Genomic DNA, 17,391 nt, shown 5'->3' with positions numbered 1-17,391 from the left:
AGTTGCTGAGTCACTTGGGATTTGTAGACAACTGTTTTAAAAATAAATAAATAAAATCATGCACTCAACTTTTTTTTTTTTTTAAAGGTGGAGAAGAACAGTCCCCAGGAGAGACAATTTCTGTTAAGCTCTATTGTCATCACAGATTGTGAAACATAAATTCATGTTATAAACAGCTTGTAATTTTAGTCTTCCATTTTTGCTTTAGCAGGCATTAGACTGAAGCTGCTGGCATAGGGGTTTAAACATTATTATCACAGTTAAAAAAATGTTTTACTCTCAAATGTTATTGATCATAACACGCCACCTACTCACTTCTATGTTACGTATTTTGTATAGAACGGCATGCTCTTAATTTGTGACGCTATCAGAAAAGTGATAATGCAGGATGAGAAAGAGTGCAGAGGTTTGAAATCTGCCCTCCTGTGAGGATGGGGCTCATCTTCAGTGATTTAGACATTACTTGCTTTCTTCTGCAGGTTTTTTTCATTTGACTTCAGTAATTTTCTTGCAGGCTGGCAAACTTGACCATACTGTGGCTCTGAAGTGTTGCAGTGTAGTTGGTGGAATTACTTTGGCATTGCATTCAGCTGGTGCTTCAAACAGCTTTCCCTTCCTTGTAAATACACAGGAGCATCTTGCCAGAGATTGGAGCATCCAGCTGCAACCGTAATGTTCAAACAGTGGCTTTCAATGTCTGATGTATACTGGGCATTAATGGGTGAGGAATTTACTGTAGGTTTGATCTTTCTGTTAGCTTTTTGTCTCTTTTAGCTTGTTCTTCGGTTGAGCGGCAGAGAATCTTGCAGGCTTTGTCCATACAGATCAGGGTTAAAAATTTAGTGCTACTTTTACTTGGTTAGGTAGCTAGGGTTTCTGGAGTGATCATGCAAGCTCAGCCACATGGATTTTATTAGCTCTGTAATACATTCCTCCATTTTTGCCCTGTGTACCCACGAGGACAAACAAATTCATGCCAACTGAGCCACTCATGTTATGCTATTTCAGTAGTAGTAGGTAACAGATGTGGCTTCAGAGGAACCCTTGAAGCTGGGTCAGTGCAGTCTTGGTGAGGGAGGATTAATTTGGGGATGACTTTGTCATGAGGATGCTTTCACGTGAGCTAGGCTAAATCTAGACCCACTTGCTCTGGTGAGCTGTGCAGAGAAGGCATCAATCAATATTATTAAAGGGATGCAGTTCATTTTGTTGGCTCCATTTTTGCTAAGCTGCTGTTCCTGTTGACATTCAAAGTAAAATGTTGGCAGAGAGAAAGCAAGTGAGATGAGGGACAGAAATGTGATTTATTCTGAAATTTTTTTAATGTAAACTTATGGGGAAGTTAGAGGAAGTTCATGGAAAGCAGCAATGCCAGAGATATCTTTAGCCAATGACAGCTGAAATTGCAAGAGCAAAAAGGCAGAGACAGTTTTGAGTTTGTGATGTGGGTCGCAGTCCTTCTGTGTGTTATTTTTGTGAATGTTTTGTTCTGGTCAGCCTGGTAACACAGTGGCTCTTGGATCTGGAATATATAGTTAGTGAGCGGTAGAAGAGAAAGTTAAAATAGGATGTGTGTATTTTCCTAATGGCTATGGGAGAGAGCGAGAACATCTGTGGAGAAAGGGAATCTGGTCGCTTTTTGAGGTATTTGCACGAGATTTGGTTGGCCTCTTGTGACACCACTTTTTCTTTCCAAATCTGGGAGAGAATAATTTGGTAAAAGGTTGTTTGGATTGATGAGTGACACAAGGTACGTTAATGATAATAGACTGTATTTCTCAGAAATGACAAGCTACTTTGTAATATAATCTCCAGTCCCTTGAGTGTTTAGAAGATCATAGTGGTCTGGCTTTCTCCTCCAAAGTTTAACTTCTAATTAAATGAAGAAAAACCCCAAGCCCTCTTCCTGGGCCTTAGATGTATAAACAAGAATGTTCTCAAGACTTACATTTAAATGGAAGGTTTTTTTTTGTTTGGGTTTGAGTATTCCCTTCCATGTTTTGCAAGCCAAAGATGGCAGCGTTGTGCTAGGAGCACAGAAGTTGAAAATCAGCTTGCTTAGCAAAAGTGAAAATGTTTGGTGTTCTCTGGATTGTGGGGTGCCTGTTATCTTTTATACCCCCAGCAGAGAGGTGTAACATCATGAAATCTTGGTAAATGTAATGAGGTTTATGTAGTATGTTTGATGATGAGTAGTAGTTCAGTGGTTAGGGAGACAGCTTGGCTTGTGGGGTGTAGATTTAGTTCTCTCCTTGTTACTGGTTCTGACATCCCAAGAGGTAATACAGAAGCTGGCTTCCCTGGGAAGAGATCTAGTGATTGATGTGACGCATGCAGGATAGGTGAGCTTAGATAGTACAGAAATTTTGTGGGAGGTTGTGTAAGTACATTAAAGACACTAAAATATATATTTCATTCATAGTGTCACTACGAAGGCAAAACCAAGAGCTCAGTGGGTGGTGGAATCCTGTGTTAATGTAAAGTGTCATAAGCAATCTCTCCAACCACTGATTTCTGTGAACTCCACATTTAATTTCTTCTTTGCATAGTATGCAATTAAAGAATCCTTAGACTTCTGTAGTAATTTTTTTTCCCTGTGTCTGCAGATGGTGCAACTATTCTGAAATTTTTCACAGGCTTGAAGGGAAATTGTGGTTGCTAATCTGTTCCTTCTCAGTCTTTCTACCTCTGCCTTCCAAGTCTTGGAGTGAAACTGCAGGAGCAAATTAGGCTTAAGACCAGGCCATGGACTGCAGTACCTCCCTGTTCACTGATGACTGAATAAGAATGCTTAAAGACTTTTCTTCTTCAGGGCTGTATGACAGTCCTGATGTTTTTTTTCAAACGAGCATAATACTTAGCAGTAAGAATGAAGAGAGAGGTTAAGGTCAAGTTTTACTTTTCGCTGTTTATATTCTGTATAGGAGTAACATTTTCAGACTATTCTCTCTCTGGCCACTGATGTGTCCTTCTGCTTTTCTTCTGAGCAGCTGCAGTTGTGTAGAAAAGAGGTTCCTTTTAAGTCTGCTGATGGGTTTTATCATATGTTTAGTTCCTTTTTCCTAATTCGATTCAAACCAGTTTTTCAGATAACACGGAGACTAGGATGCTGTCATCAGCCAATGTTGTTCTTTAACCTTCAAGCATCTGCAAGGATTTGGGGGTTTTTGAGCCATTGGGTTTTTTCCAGTGTGCCAGACAGCCCTTCTATTGAGTTGATCCAGTATATATAGTAAACATGTCAATATGCAGGCCATTATACATTATGCAGATCTAAATCCACCCAATGCAATAAACCTGCTCTTTATCATTATTAGAGAGGGATGGTAACTCTGGGGATGCTTGCTTCACAAAGGGTGTTGCATGCTGTGGATCTGGGATGAGGGCTGCTGGACTTCAGCCCCACTCAGGAGCTGCTTTGGACCCTTCTTATGTATAAGGACCTGCCATAGATAAAAACTAAAAAACACATGATGAAAAGTGAGTGGCTTTGTTGGGAATAATCAACAACGGTGTTTAGAAGATGTGCTGGTCTCCCAGTAAGACCCACAGCTCTGAGCTGACATTGCTGTAGGGTGATGTTGTCAAGCCTCTGTCATTAGAGGAGTTTGGGAGAGAGCAGCGTTGCTGTGTTCAGTAACAGCAGCTCTTAGCTGACCAGAGAGTAGCTAGCAGTAGCTGTCTGGGAAAGCAGACCTCTCACTGGAGTGTGCTCAGAGAAAGCCATTACTGGCCAAGTGAGGTTTTTCTTGTGGTGGTGGTAGTGTGAGCAAGCTACTCTAAAAGTAGAACTAGCCACAATTGTGTTTTGTATTAAGCCTTGTAGTTCCTTCTTTGTGTAGGAAATCATCCAGCGCTGGTGGTAACATACTGTACATGTTACCACTGTGCAGAATTTCAGGGTGAAAGTTGATGAGAAGATGAGCAATCTCATGCCCTCCCTTAAAAGAACCCTTTTGAACCTTGTGGATCACAGACTTTGTCCTCAGAATGGGTGTTTTGACCCCTGGCCAGGAAGACGATGTGGAATTAGAACAATTTCTGCACCTACTTTAAGCAACCGGTGTAAGGGGATAACTTTTTTTTTTTTAAATGGAAAAGTGGAAGGTGTCCAGGCTCCTCATTTATCTTAACATTGCATCTCTCCTCTGAAGTAAAGGAAGCAATTTTCACCAGAGGGAAGTGAGAAGAGGGGAAATTAAGGGAAATAGTAACTTCAGTAGCAGTTGGTGAGTATACAAACCAGGAGAAAGGTGAATGGGAGCCGATTTCAAGATTGCTACTTACATGTTGGCGGCAAGCAGTCTATGCTGATTGTCGTTTCAGAAATGTAAATGACTGCACAGGCTGAACAGGTCTCTGTTGCTGGGGAAAGCCTGACCCAGCTGGAGCAGACTCAGGTTGAAAAGGCCTTAAACTTGCGAAAGGGTTGTGCTGGGTTGACTTGATGACTCAAAGAGTGTTGCTTTTGTCCAAGACTTTTTGCTGTTGGGAGAGCCAGATAGTGATGGTTGCTCTGTCTTTAACCTTTGGCTAGTTGAGAGGATACTGAGACCACCCAGTGCAGTACAGCCCTTTAACACTACACCCCACACCCCCCTGCAAAAGTGTCAAAGGCAAGGCTTAAAATGTGCAGGTGTGTATTTTTTCAAGCAAAACTTGAACAGTTGTGTTCCTTTAGAACTTCTAAATGGAGTCATTGGGAGGAATACAAAATTTGGAAGCAAGAACTACACCATGATTACATGATTTCTTGTAGGAAATTATTTCAGTTATTAAAAACAGTGAATGTGTGAATTGTCAGTCCTACCCCTCTTTAACACCTTGGTACAGATAACAAATTAGCTGCTATGAATTACAGCTGTGCATAAGTTATATTAGAGGCTGAATGTTGAACAGCAGACTTTCTGCTGATTTGTGTTTTGTAGCATGCCATTTTGTAAAAAGAATGGTTCCTGTGAAACACTGAAGGGCAACAGCCAAGTCCTTTTAGGAATAGCTAGCGACTTGAAATAACTAGTGGATATATAAAAAGAATAAAGACTTGCTGCATGGAGTAAATGATGATTTGATGATAGATGATGATTAAATGGCAGGTGTTTCTCAAGGTGGCAAGGTTCTTCTCCAGGTCAAAATGTTTGTAATTGTCAAAGTGAGCATTAGCAAATCATACTTAAGGGTGAGGAGAAACTACTGGATCACTGTACTCTGAGTTCTTAGCGTCACACGCAGCTTTGCATTAATCTGCGCATCTGTGTGCGCTCAGTAGTGTGAACTCACTGTCTGTGTGCTGTGCAGCGTGTGTGTTCGTTCACAGCCTCTGTGCTGCTCCTTGGTGCCACAGCCTGGAGCAGCACTTAGAAAGGAGACTTGCCAGGAGATTCTGCCAGAGCAAGGAATAGGCTGCAGGTCGCATTAATTACTCTCATCGTATGAACCTGTTACGTGCAATCATTTTTCCTGGTAGTTCATTGACCCCGTCTCAGTTACATGATCAGGCTTGGATCTGTCTTCTGACTAGGAATGTGCTGTAGGTCCTCAGGAAGACTGTAGCGTGGAGTGTGTGTTTTTCTGTTATCTTTGGAAGTTTATGTGCCCTGCAGCTTGCCCATGGGATGCTCTCAGAAAAGAGAAAAAAAAAAAAAAAAGCACAGGTGGGCTTCTTGTTGGATAGTAGGTGAAGCTTAGGACTTCTGGACTGAAGTGCTACTTCCAGGGAGGCATTTGTGTTCATCTAGGTAGAGAACACATTGCTGCTTTTCAGTATTTTACTGTGTTGGAGTTACCTGTTAAACAAATAAATACGTATTTCTTTAAAGAACTAATTTCTTGCTGAGAATAAGGTGCTTAGTTTACAATAAATCTGAGAAATGATAGGCAGTTGAAGGAAATGCTTGGAAATCTGTAAGCAGCTGAATGACCACAGCATGAGTCAGACTACTGATAATTATCCTGGGTGTTTATAAACTACCCAAAAGTACTGGACAGGTTAATAAACAGATGTTGCATTTTATTTTCTGTTACCAAAATAAATACATACTAGTTATTTTCCAATTCTGATTTGAACATGAAACAGAGGTGAGTTGCACTAGTCACATTAAAAAAGCCCTATAAGGTTGAATATCAGAAACTGTTAAATGGAATATAAATGCTCCAAAGAGCATTTTATGTGGACTTTATTGTGTCTGACAGACCAGTTTATATTGTAAGTCCATATATGCTTTCTCTAAAATGGGATCCAAAGAAAACATAGCACAGCCAAATGGAAACTGTAGTTGACTTTGAGCTCTGATTAATTTGTTTTTCATATAATCCTTTTCTGGGCAGCAAGAAAAACGTGAGAAGAAGATGATGCATTGTGGTGCAGTTAACTTCCGTGAACGATATGAACTTTAAAGAAAATTATTTTAAAAAACCCCAACCACCCACCCAAACAAAACATCTACTTTAATTGGAACTGTTTTTTCCAAATGTTAGTATGGACCAAGGTGCTTGCCCTATTTCATGTTTGAGTCTCTGCAGTTCTCATTATATGCGTGAAGTTCTGCAAAGCATAACTCAGTAGATGAATTAATAAGTTCTTAAATAAAAAATGTCAACAGCATGCTCATCTGTAATCAATTTCTAATATTGGAGCCCACTGGACTTTATCCTTTTCCATATTAAGGGGATGATGTTTCATAATTGAGGCAAGGGAGTGCATACTTTCGCCATAAAGTTCTAGAAATCTCATTGATTTATAAAAGCATTAAACATGCAAAATTAAGTAACTTTCAAGCTGAAACAAACATAAAGCTAAAAGCAATAGGACTTTTAAAGCCCAGCCTCAGAATAGATGCATGAAGAGATATATAATGCTTTAGTTAACGGTTGCTGCCATTTCTCTTACAAATTGTTCTTTAGGGTATTGTAACTCAGCTGTTTTTAAACCCATCACTCTGGAACCTTGCCTACAAAATGTCAGCACAAGTGCAAATTTTATTTCTTTAACAAAATAAAGGGCTTGGAGCAGTTAGGCTTTCTAAAGTTTTATGGCAGTAAAATAAATTTTGCTACTTTTGCTTTGCCATAACAAGAACCATACTGTTCACCTTGTCCTACCAGCAGGTAGAGACAGAAACCAAAACAGTTTAATTGGAAAAAGACTGTGTGTTGTAACTTGTCTTTTTAAAAGTTGAATGTCGAAGTGTAAATATACTCGTTTTATTGTTGGGCTGTGCTTTGGGCAGAGGACACAGCCCCTTGAGGGTGGATGGAGGGATGGTTGCTCTAGAAGAAAATTTCAGAAGCTGAAAGCAAGACATGGGTGCCAGCTTACTAAAGGAATTTGATCTGAGTTGAGGTTCTCTTTCCTGCAGAGTCAGGAGAGAAGCCCACACGTCGGCTGCATGCAGCCAGTGTGTCTCTTACCAGATCCTGCTACCTTGGAGTTCTTTTACCGTTTCCTCTCTCCCATCTGGCTTTTAAAGCTGGGTAATGCCAACCCATTCACCTTTTCTAGTGTTTTCCTGAAGTTAGCCTTGACACGTACTCCAGGCAGTAATACACAGTTGTTCTGTAGTCAGTATATACTAAAATGGGGATTTTCCTGTCGTGATGGCCATGTGTTACTGTTGGTATGTTAGTTTTGGTGGTGTGTATTTTACTTTTTTTTTTTTAAAGCTTTAGGGAATGAACTTTCTTGCACATAGCTGCTTCTAGTTCAGCAAGTCACATTTAGGCTCTGCTTTCAGCTTGGAACTTCACAGAAGGAAGATTAGGTAATAGTTTGTGTGGAAAACATCTGTTTCTTAACAAAGATCTCGCCTGTTGTTTTTTTACGTTGTCCCTCTAACAACAAAGTCCTTTAGTCTTTTAAAGACTTAAAAGTCTTTAAGTCCTTGTCGGGCATTGGAGTTGCTGTGGTTTTAGCATGCTCATGTTCTGGATCCTTTGTTAGCTTAAGTTATTAGCCTTAGATAAGTGTTGTGGGATGGAAGAGCTGCTTGGTGGTGTCAGTGCAATTTCTGAATCTCTGGACAATTTGTCTGGGTTAGAATTTAAGTTTTTTGGCTCCAGTGTTTGTTTAGACCTTTTCCTTGTCTGAGGAAAAGACGTTGTTAAAATAATTAAGCCTAGCATGCATAAAAAGAGAACCTTTCCACAAAATTGAATTGCTTGGGGTTTATTTAAGTTTTGGGTTGCTTAAATGGGCATTTTACTGTTTTTGCTTACAAGCAACTTACTGTCTATTCCAGGGAATCTTTTTTCCATGTTTTCCACAGAAGACCGGTTCTGAGGTTTTCCAAGTACAACAGCTTTCTACATTCCGTAGTACTTTGTTTTACATTAAAATGCATTTTATTTGTCTTATTATTACATTATTAGTACACTTTTCTTCCAGCTCCTTTAAAATTTTTATTTTGTGTATATGTCTAGTATGAAAAACCTAATACACAGATTTATTAGGGAATAATCCTTTTGGTCATTCTTTTCTTGAGTGCATTGAGTTCAGTCTGCTGCTTACAAGGGAAATTCCTCACTATGATGCTGTATGTTCTTGTAAATAAATGTATCCTGTGTTTCTTAGAACTCAAGAAGTTTTTTTTTTAGTCTTGGTGTCAAAATCAGCGAAACTTGGTTCCCTGGAACATGCAAACTGGAATTTTGTGCATTAGCTACAAGTCCAAGCACTTCCTTTTCTTCCCAGTCACAGTGTGTGAAGTGCTGACCAGCTTTCTATGCATTTTGTGTTGTTGCTAATCTATTGCGAGACTAGCATTCAAGAATTAGGGCTAGTTTGGCTTGTGACCTTGGGAAGAAAGACTGATTTGAGAAATATGTTGTTATTTTCCGGAAAGTGTTCCCCTTTATGTGCGTGTATCTTAGAGGGAGTGGGGGGATATTAGTAGTGTAACGAGCAGTGGATCACTCTGCTGCCGAACTTGTTTGAAGTCACGTGGCTGAACCCCTGGTGTGGTCATACATGTCATGATGTTACTTGAAGCAGGGTGTGCAAATGCATTAGGTTTATCTTTTATCTTTACGTTCTTCAGTCTAATGCAGCTCTTTTCAACAGCAACAATAAAACATTTCTCCGTCTGTTGCAGAATATAGATAGCTTACATCTCTGCGCTGGTCCTGGTAGTGTTTATAGTGATAGGTTAAATGAGATGAATATTCAACGTAGGTGTAAATCAAGTACTCAATTCCTATTTTAACATTGCATCCTCATTAAGAAGTTAAAAAAAAAAATTATGGCCATCAGAATAACCTACTTGCATTCCAATTTCATAAGCTTTCAATGGCCTCATTTACTAACTTTTCTTTCTCCTTTTACATTTTTCAGTTTGCGGGCCAAATGTTGACATTCGCAATGATATCCATGAGCTGAAACGCCTGGAGAACTGTACGGTAATTGAGGGTTTCCTTCAAATTCTGCTCATCTCTAAAGCAGAGGATTACCGCAACTTCCGCTTCCCAAAGCTCACTGTCATAACTGACTATTTGCTGCTGTTCCGTGTGGCAGGCTTGGAAAGCCTCAGTGATCTCTTCCCCAACCTCACAGTCATTCGTGGGAGGAACCTCTTCTACAATTATGCCTTGGTTATCTTTGAAATGACAAATCTTAAAGAGATTGGGCTTCACAACTTGAGGAACATAACCCGCGGGGCCATACGGATTGAGAAGAACTCTGACCTGTGTTACCTCTCCACAGTGGACTGGTCTCTCATCCTAGATGCAGTGTCCAATAACTACATCGTTGGGAATAAACCTCCAAAGGAATGTGGGGACTTGTGCCCAGGCACGATGGAAGAGAAGCCATTGTGTGAGAAGACATCTATTAACAATGAGTACAACTACCGCTGCTGGACCACGAACCACTGCCAGAAAAGTAAGATTTGAGTAGATAGTGTGTTTTTGTCACCTCTTGCTGAAGTAAAGGTTTAATTTTCTGATTATTTTAAATTCTTTAGCAACTTAAACTTCTGTTGTAGTTGTATGTAGTCCACGTAATGAGGTATCCAGTTACCCCACAAATAGATTCCCTCTTAACCAGTATAGGATCATCTCACTTCATTAAAAAAAAAAAAAACCACAAAAAACCACAACAACAACCAAACCCACCACCAAAACAAAACCCCCAAAACTTTCTGGGTTACTTCCCTATGGAAAAGATGCAAAGGAAGTGTAAAACTAAACCCATTATAGCAAAGCTGGAACCAGTTTTACCTTCCTTGAGGACTTTGGCAGGAGGTGGCTGTTGAATGCTGTCTCCTCCTTGCTGAAGTGACATTATGTGTGTGCCAGTCATTGCTGTACTGAAGCTGTTAACCAGACTTTGACTTTTTTCTTTCCTTCCCTTGGCATGCACCTTCAGAAATTCCTGTTATGGTAAATTGTGTATGTAAGAACTTTTTTACTGAAGTCAATTTTTACGTTACAGTCTGTAGTGTCAGAGAGTCAATGGATATCTTGACTCAGTGAAATTATCCTTGCCCGTTTTGTTCTTACCTGGCATGACAGGGTTTATGTCTTTCTGATAGTAAGTATTAGCAAAAGCAAAACCTGATCTCTTCTCACTTTTTAAAAATAAACAAATACATAGTTTACTCAAATAACATGATTATATGGCAGGCTTTTTGAGTTCATCCTGTAACTTTACGAAAGCTGAGCCCTGCAGTATCAGTAGGACTTAATTACAAGCACTCATCACTGGGAGGAACAGTCCCTAAATTCTGCATGCAGTCTTGACCAAAACTGCTATAATGGTAGGAAACACCACGGTGTGAGAAAACAGGACCAGGGCTATGTTCAGGTTACCTTCATTTAGGGACACGTGAAGCCCTCATGTTTAATTAGAACTGAAATTGAAGCACCCTGTCGAGCAGTTTCAGTCAACACATGCCAAAAATACCTCTGAATAAAGGCATTTGTGGGGCTGTGCTTTTGCAGATACTTTTAATAGGAAATAAAGTTTGTTTTTAAACAAAGAAAAGAAGACTCCTCAGCCTGTTACTGGGAGACTTTGTGATTTAAAAGAGTGTAACTCCGTTGTCTACAGAGGGTGACCGATGTGATTCCTGTGCAACCTCATTGCCTTCAGTAGTTTGAATGGATGTAACTAGAGTGTATTTAATGACCTGTAACAACTTACTTGTTTTCTGTTGTGTGCTTTGGCTATTTGGAGTAGGCAAAAATAATGTGCAGAAAAGCTTGTTGACTTCTAGGGGAGTGTTAAAATAATTTGGATCCCAAATGAACATGAGAAGAGATTTTTTAAGTAAAATGAGATCAGTTATACTGTGGTGGCAGCATGTTTAAGGCAGGGGTGTAGATAGTGTTTTTCTTTTCCTATATGCTTTCATCTTCCTTTCGTGGGCGATTGTGAAGAAGAAAGGTATTGGAAAAGAGCCTTGAAAGGTTTAAGAGCGTTACACTGTGGAAAAACAACGAAGGTTTAGAGTATTTCAGGATGCAGGGTGTGTATAGAAATGATCAAGTTCTAATCAATTAAAAGGGTGAGCAAATTGGACCTATTTAATCTGTTTGCTGTGATAAGCCATTGACTTCAAGGAAGAAGACTTTAAATTTGCCAGCCATTCATCTAAAAAAAAGAAAACAAACACAAAACCCAGAAGTACTCCTGTTCTGAAGAAACACAAGGGAGGTATAAACGTGCGGTTGTTCAAAAGGAAGCTTTTTGTCTCTCCTGCAACATTTCTTGGACGCTTTGGCAATGAACTCCTTCCTGATCTGGAGAGGGCTCTTGCAGTACAAAATGACACAAGACATGAAAAAGAATAGGAGCAAGGACTGTTAAGTTATTGAGTGTTTCAGTCAGCATTTTCATACCAGTAGAGAGATGACACCTATGTTATTTCCCAGGGAATATTTTCCTAGTGTACTATTTAATTTAACCCTGACATTCTCCTTGTGTGTCCCAGTAATGTTAAACTGAAAATGCTGTCTATCACTCAGGGTTCCTTTATGCCTTTTTAGTTTTCTTCGCTCTGGATGTGTGGAGGAGTGTATATTAAATCTCTTTTGTCCTTGTTTAGGTTTTACGCTGAAAGATCTGAAGTTGGTGGGTAAATGTTGTGTGGGAACACTTAGTACTTTAAGTAGTCTGGCTTCTGTTTAGTTTTGCTGTTGAGTGGAAGTTGTTTTTTTCCTTCTTTTTCTTGCTCACAAACAAAGGAAGAACCCTGTGCTTCCTTCAATATAACTTGTGCAGGAACAATGTTGAGGGTGGAGGGAGGAGAGAGGGAAGGATATGCTGCGTTTGACAGAATAATCCATTGACATTTCTATAGCAGAACAAGCTACAAAGAAGCTGTAACTTATTTTATTTTTTTAAGGATCAGCAGCTTTTCTGCCAGTTTCTTGCCCTGGTTTCTGCGTAGTATTCATTCCTTTACCTTTAAGTGCCCCAAGGCAGCAGCCTTACTAGTTTGCACACTTTGGAGCTGTGGCATCCTGTGTTGGGTTTGGCGTGCTATCATCTCTCTGACTTGCACCTACTTTTCTTTTACCTTATCAAATGCCAGCTGTACTTCACTGGGGTTGCGGGGCCACCTGGAAGAATCTTCCAAGATAGAAGGAGAGTACTGAAGTTGTTGGCATCAGTGGTTGTGCTTTGGGGCACAGGTGGAGTTGGAAAAGATAAAACCTGAGTGTCCAGACATACAAATAAGATTATGGCCTTTTGTGTTGTGTTTTGTTTGGGTTTTTTTTCTCCTTCTTTTTTTTTTTTTTTTTTTTTTTCCCCTCCTGGCAGTTGTGACTGCTGGAAATGTTTATAGAAGCTGCCTGCATCTTGCTCAGCGATTGATGTGATGGTTCATCACACAGAAAAACGGTTCCTGCTGTACCTATTGAAAGGCTAGTCTCTGACATGCTTGCTTTGCCTGTCCATTGATCTACTGTAAAGAAAACTTTCATTGTTTTCTGTATTCCTTTTGCTGATAATTAATTTTTGAGGTCTGCTGCCTTAGTCACTAGGCCTTTGTAAGCCTGCAGAAATCAAATGTAAATTAAAACCTTGAAAGCCTGCCTGCAGGATCCCTTGTCTACCCTAACCCTTGTGTTGTTTTTCAGACAAGTCCAGCTAACCCTTCATAAGACACTTTTGCCTTTGCTGGGGCCATGAGAAATGAACTAATCCAAGTGTTTATGTGGGAATAATAGCAAAACTAGCAGTGATCCATGTATATGTAGTGTATGGGTGGGGTTTTTTTCTTTCTTTTTAACTTCATCCTAATTATTCTTCTGCTCTCCATCCACCCCCCAGTTAAATTAGAGATGCTCTCTGTCAGGTATTAGCAGAAACCCTTCCTTTCCTACTTGGATAAAAGAAAGACTAGGGGTCTGGTTACCGGGAGGGCAGAGTGTTAATACTCGCTATAAGGGGTAATGTCCTCTGGCACAGAAGCTGCAGTTGAAGCTAAGAGTGCAGTTTGGAAGTCTCGGTCCAGAGCAAGTTACAGTGCCACACAAAAGGGGTGAAATAACCGTGCTTCCCATAAAAACAGTGGAGGTGAGTATCTGAAGTGCATGAGGGATCTCCAAGATTAGATTTGCCACTGGCATAAAAGAATGTGGGTTTAAATTGGCATTGTAGAGAGAACATGGGTTAGGGTCATAAGCATTAAAAACTTGTTTTGAAAGAGGCAAATTTGATGTGAAAAACAATAGCTCCCATAGACTGTGCTTTGCAGTAACAACAGAAGAAAACTTTCAGCTTCTGAATGTGTGAAACTGAGGACCATGGAAAAGACATGTGAGGATTTGGAGGCTGATAAAGAAGCAGATGGCAGCTAAGCACAAAATGTTTTTAATGAAAATGTATCCTTATTCCTTTTTGAATTGGTTTGACAGTGGCCTGAAAAGATATGGTCTATGTGGGGAATGAGGAATGGGAGGGAGAGAATGACAGTGAGTGGGAAGAGCGGTCCATATGTAACTTCTACTAAAATGTTTAAACATATGGAGACAGTAACATGATGTATTCTCACAAATATTCAGAATCTGCTCCTGTTTGTTTACACGGAGCTCAAAAGATAATGCAGTTGAGTGGTGTCATTTGACATAGCTTCATTGACTTGTGCATTACTTACCAGTGTACGCCATCTGGGAATCTGCTCCCTGTTGATTTCAGCAGAGTAGCGGTGAAAACCATGTTTTGGAATTTTCCCCCCCCCTTCTCTCCTTGTTTTTCCCTCTCTGAGCAGTATTCACTACATTCTCCAGTCCTTCAGAAATTGCACAAACTGTGTAGACATGCAGAGAGAGGAAAAAGTTGGGAGCCGGAGGTACTGAATCAGATTACACTTATTGTGCTTTTACTTACATCAGCATGCTTTTTTTCTGTTTGCTTCATTTAAGGTTTTCTGTGTTGGTTGTTGTTTTTTTTTAACTCTGAAACGTAGTAGAAATTTAAAGCATCTTGGCCTCTGCTGATATATAAAAAGTTTTACTCTTCTAGCAAATGAATTTGATGTGGTATAATGTTAAGCAAAGCTAGTATGTGTATTGCCAATCCTACCTCTGTTGTGTTAAAAAATAAAAGTACCATATAAACCTGAACTTACTTTGAAATGGACAGGTTGTTTGTCCATTTGGTTGGTAAGCAAACTCTCTAGCAAAAAAATATCTGCTGAAAGGAATAAACAAGAAGGGTAGAAAAAAATATTTGTAAGAGGCACTAACACAGTGACTGGTGTCACTGAGTTAGAAAAATCTGGAGCATGTTAAAAAAATTTGTTAGTGTTTTTGTTCTGAATGAAGTTTTTTGCCTGACTTTTGCTCCCCTCCTGCAAAACCTGCTCTTCAGCCCAGAGGTTTCCCAGAATTTTTATTATGGCTGTGAGTGCATGTTTAATTAGTAAGCTGGAATGGCCGCAGAGCAGTTGAGGCCAATCTGCAGTTAATTACTGTAGCAGTGGTTTATATTCTGAGAAAAGGACTAAAATTAAACAAATATATACTTGCCATTTTTCTTTGTTCTGGTGCACAATGCCATAACCTGGGTAGAATATCTTGAATCTTGCAGCCTGCCCTAGTCACCAAAAATTAGGTGCTAATGTTGAATACTCACCTTGGCTTCCTAGTTCCTTTTGGCACAAAGATGTGTGGTGTTTTTGAGATTACTTCACATTTCAGAATTTTGTTTTCCAGTATTGAAAGACTTGATGTAATTAACTAGGTCCATCAATGACACTTTGCTGTAGGTTAAAAAAACCCCAACTTTTAAAAAGCCTTAAAAACCTTAGACCTTTTCCCCACTTTCTGGAATAAAGAATAAAAAAAAGTTAGTGTTCTACATTGTATTTCACACTTCCTTTGACTTGCTTTGTCAGTCCAGAGGTGTGTTTATGTTCACCAGGTGATGTGTAGACATACTGTAGTGACTGTCTATGCTGTTGGAGAAATTTATTTCTTTTTGTATTGTTTCTGATAATGTGGAGGGGTAGTCAATGTGCTGCAGAATGATACAGTAAATGTTGCCATGATTTCAGTGGAATGCAGTACCTTGTAAGTGGTAGTCACTGTGGTTAAATGTATATGCCCATTTATTCTGAGTAGTATTAAATCTGTTTTGCATAGACACCGTACTGATTTAGGAAAAATGAAGATCAGCGGTGCTAAAGTTAATCCCACAACAAACTTGCTGGAGCTAGGAAGCAGAGGCAATTTTTTGTGCTTTATGTAAACGCACCATATACTTCTAATTGAACAAGAGTGTGCTGTGGTTGAAACCTGGCCGGACAGAAAGACCTTCTGGATCCATACTGTGCCTGTCATTCCATGGCTTCAGATTTTTGCCTCATGAAACTTTGAAATCCTGAGTAATCTTTATTGCTACTACAATATGGACTTGCTTGAATTATCTCATGCCAAGCAACTGCTTCACTGTCAGAAAAACAACTATAAAAATATAATTGGAGATCACTTACAGGAAACAGCCATTCCTTGGTTTTATGGGTTGCATGTATGTTAATTTCTCAGTTCAGTTTCTCTGATGCTCTGTGGTAAAGGGTGGGGAAGACAAACAATGCCAGTCCTTCTTAGAAGAAGATACAAAAGCATCACTAGATTGTCACGCATACAGTGTTCAGTCTTTTAATGTGTAGTGCTTGAAAAGAAGTCCTGGTCTAACCTTTCATTATATGGGGGCTCATGGGAAAAGGGAATGGGCTTCCTAGCTCAGTGGGCCTGAGGCTGTGGAGCAAAGGGAGATAGGTAAATGATGTCTACAGTCATATTCAGTGAGGGTTTCTAAGATGTTACTTGTTTATTCCAAACGAACAAAAAAGAGCTTAAAAACCTCAGTACCGTTCTAAAGGTACTTAGTGATGTTTCTCAAGTCTGATAATCTTGTGCTAGGTGGGATTGGAACCAGAATGCTTTTGGTTTTACTTGAAATCTACTGTTCTTAGCAACTTGCTTTCATCCTACAGGAGACTGAGGATAAGTTTAGAGAATTATTTTTTATTATTTTTTGCTTTACCTTCCTATGCAGCAGTACCATTTTAAATCTCTGAAATTAAATATGCATCTGAACGTGAACTGAATCTTTGATTAACCTGCTTAATGTGGACTTCCAGGGCCCATTGATACATATTAGACAAATGTTTGTTAATGGAATAGACAGTTGTATTGGATAGTTAATTACATGTAATGTAAGACTTTATTTTTATGATGAATTTGCAAAACAACTGAGAGCTGGGAATAGCTAGTAGCATTATAGGGAAAATGTCAGGGAAATGTCAAGTGTAAAACCAGCAGAAAGCTGTGTTTTTGCTGTGTTCTTGCAAATGTCGCAGGGACAAGGCAAACTCAGCGTGGCTTAGTATTTTCTGCAGTTCTGTCTGTGGCTCTTATCCATGCAAGGACTTAGCTTTTCTGGAGATTTCTGTTTTGACAGTTAATGTTTGTATGCATGTCTAACGAGGGGTGAACTTGAGCTGTAGTCTTTTATCTTTTTGGGGCCCTAAAGAGAGCTATCCTCCACCCAGCTGTCCACTTCCATGGATTGTGTAGAAAATACATCCTTTGTGATGACTTACCTGCAATTGAATTTGGCTGAAATGGGCAGAAGGAGGCTTGGAGGTGGACAGGCATGTGAGCAAACTTACTGAATTTGCCAGCCTACTTTTCATAAGGCGTAAAGGTAACATTGAGGTTCAAGTCTGGATAGAAACCATGCCCTCTAAAAATTTTGATTTGTAGGCACCATTTTCCTGTTTTTCCTTCCCCAAACACACATGAATGCAGGAATGAATTGTCCTTAAGCATTTTAATAAATTGTTTTCATGTGGCAAACAAGTTTTTCAGTGTTAAACAGTGATGAAACAGCCTTTGTTTAGCCTTCCTTCCCACTAATAGTGTGATTTCCTTCTCAAGACT

The 17,391-nt window shown here is 39.5% G+C and overlaps 1 protein-coding gene across 2 annotated transcripts in view; it reads left to right on the top strand.

The window, feature by feature from the left end:
• Positions 1-17,391, top strand: part of IGF1R (insulin like growth factor 1 receptor) — a 194,940-nt gene that overhangs the window by 22,734 nt on the left and 154,815 nt on the right. For both annotated transcript variants that reach the window (XM_005242437.4, XM_005242436.4), the window contains exon 2: positions 9,329-9,874. In XM_005242437.4, the coding sequence (XP_005242494.2) occupies positions 9,329-9,874 (546 nt within the window). The remainder of the gene's footprint in view (positions 1-9,328; positions 9,875-17,391) is intronic.

Source organism: Falco peregrinus, chromosome 1 (assembly GCF_023634155.1).
Source record: "Falco peregrinus isolate bFalPer1 chromosome 1, bFalPer1.pri, whole genome shotgun sequence".
NCBI lineage: Eukaryota > Metazoa > Chordata > Aves > Falconiformes > Falconidae > Falco > Falco peregrinus.
This window is presented reverse-complemented; position numbering and strand designations above follow the sequence as displayed.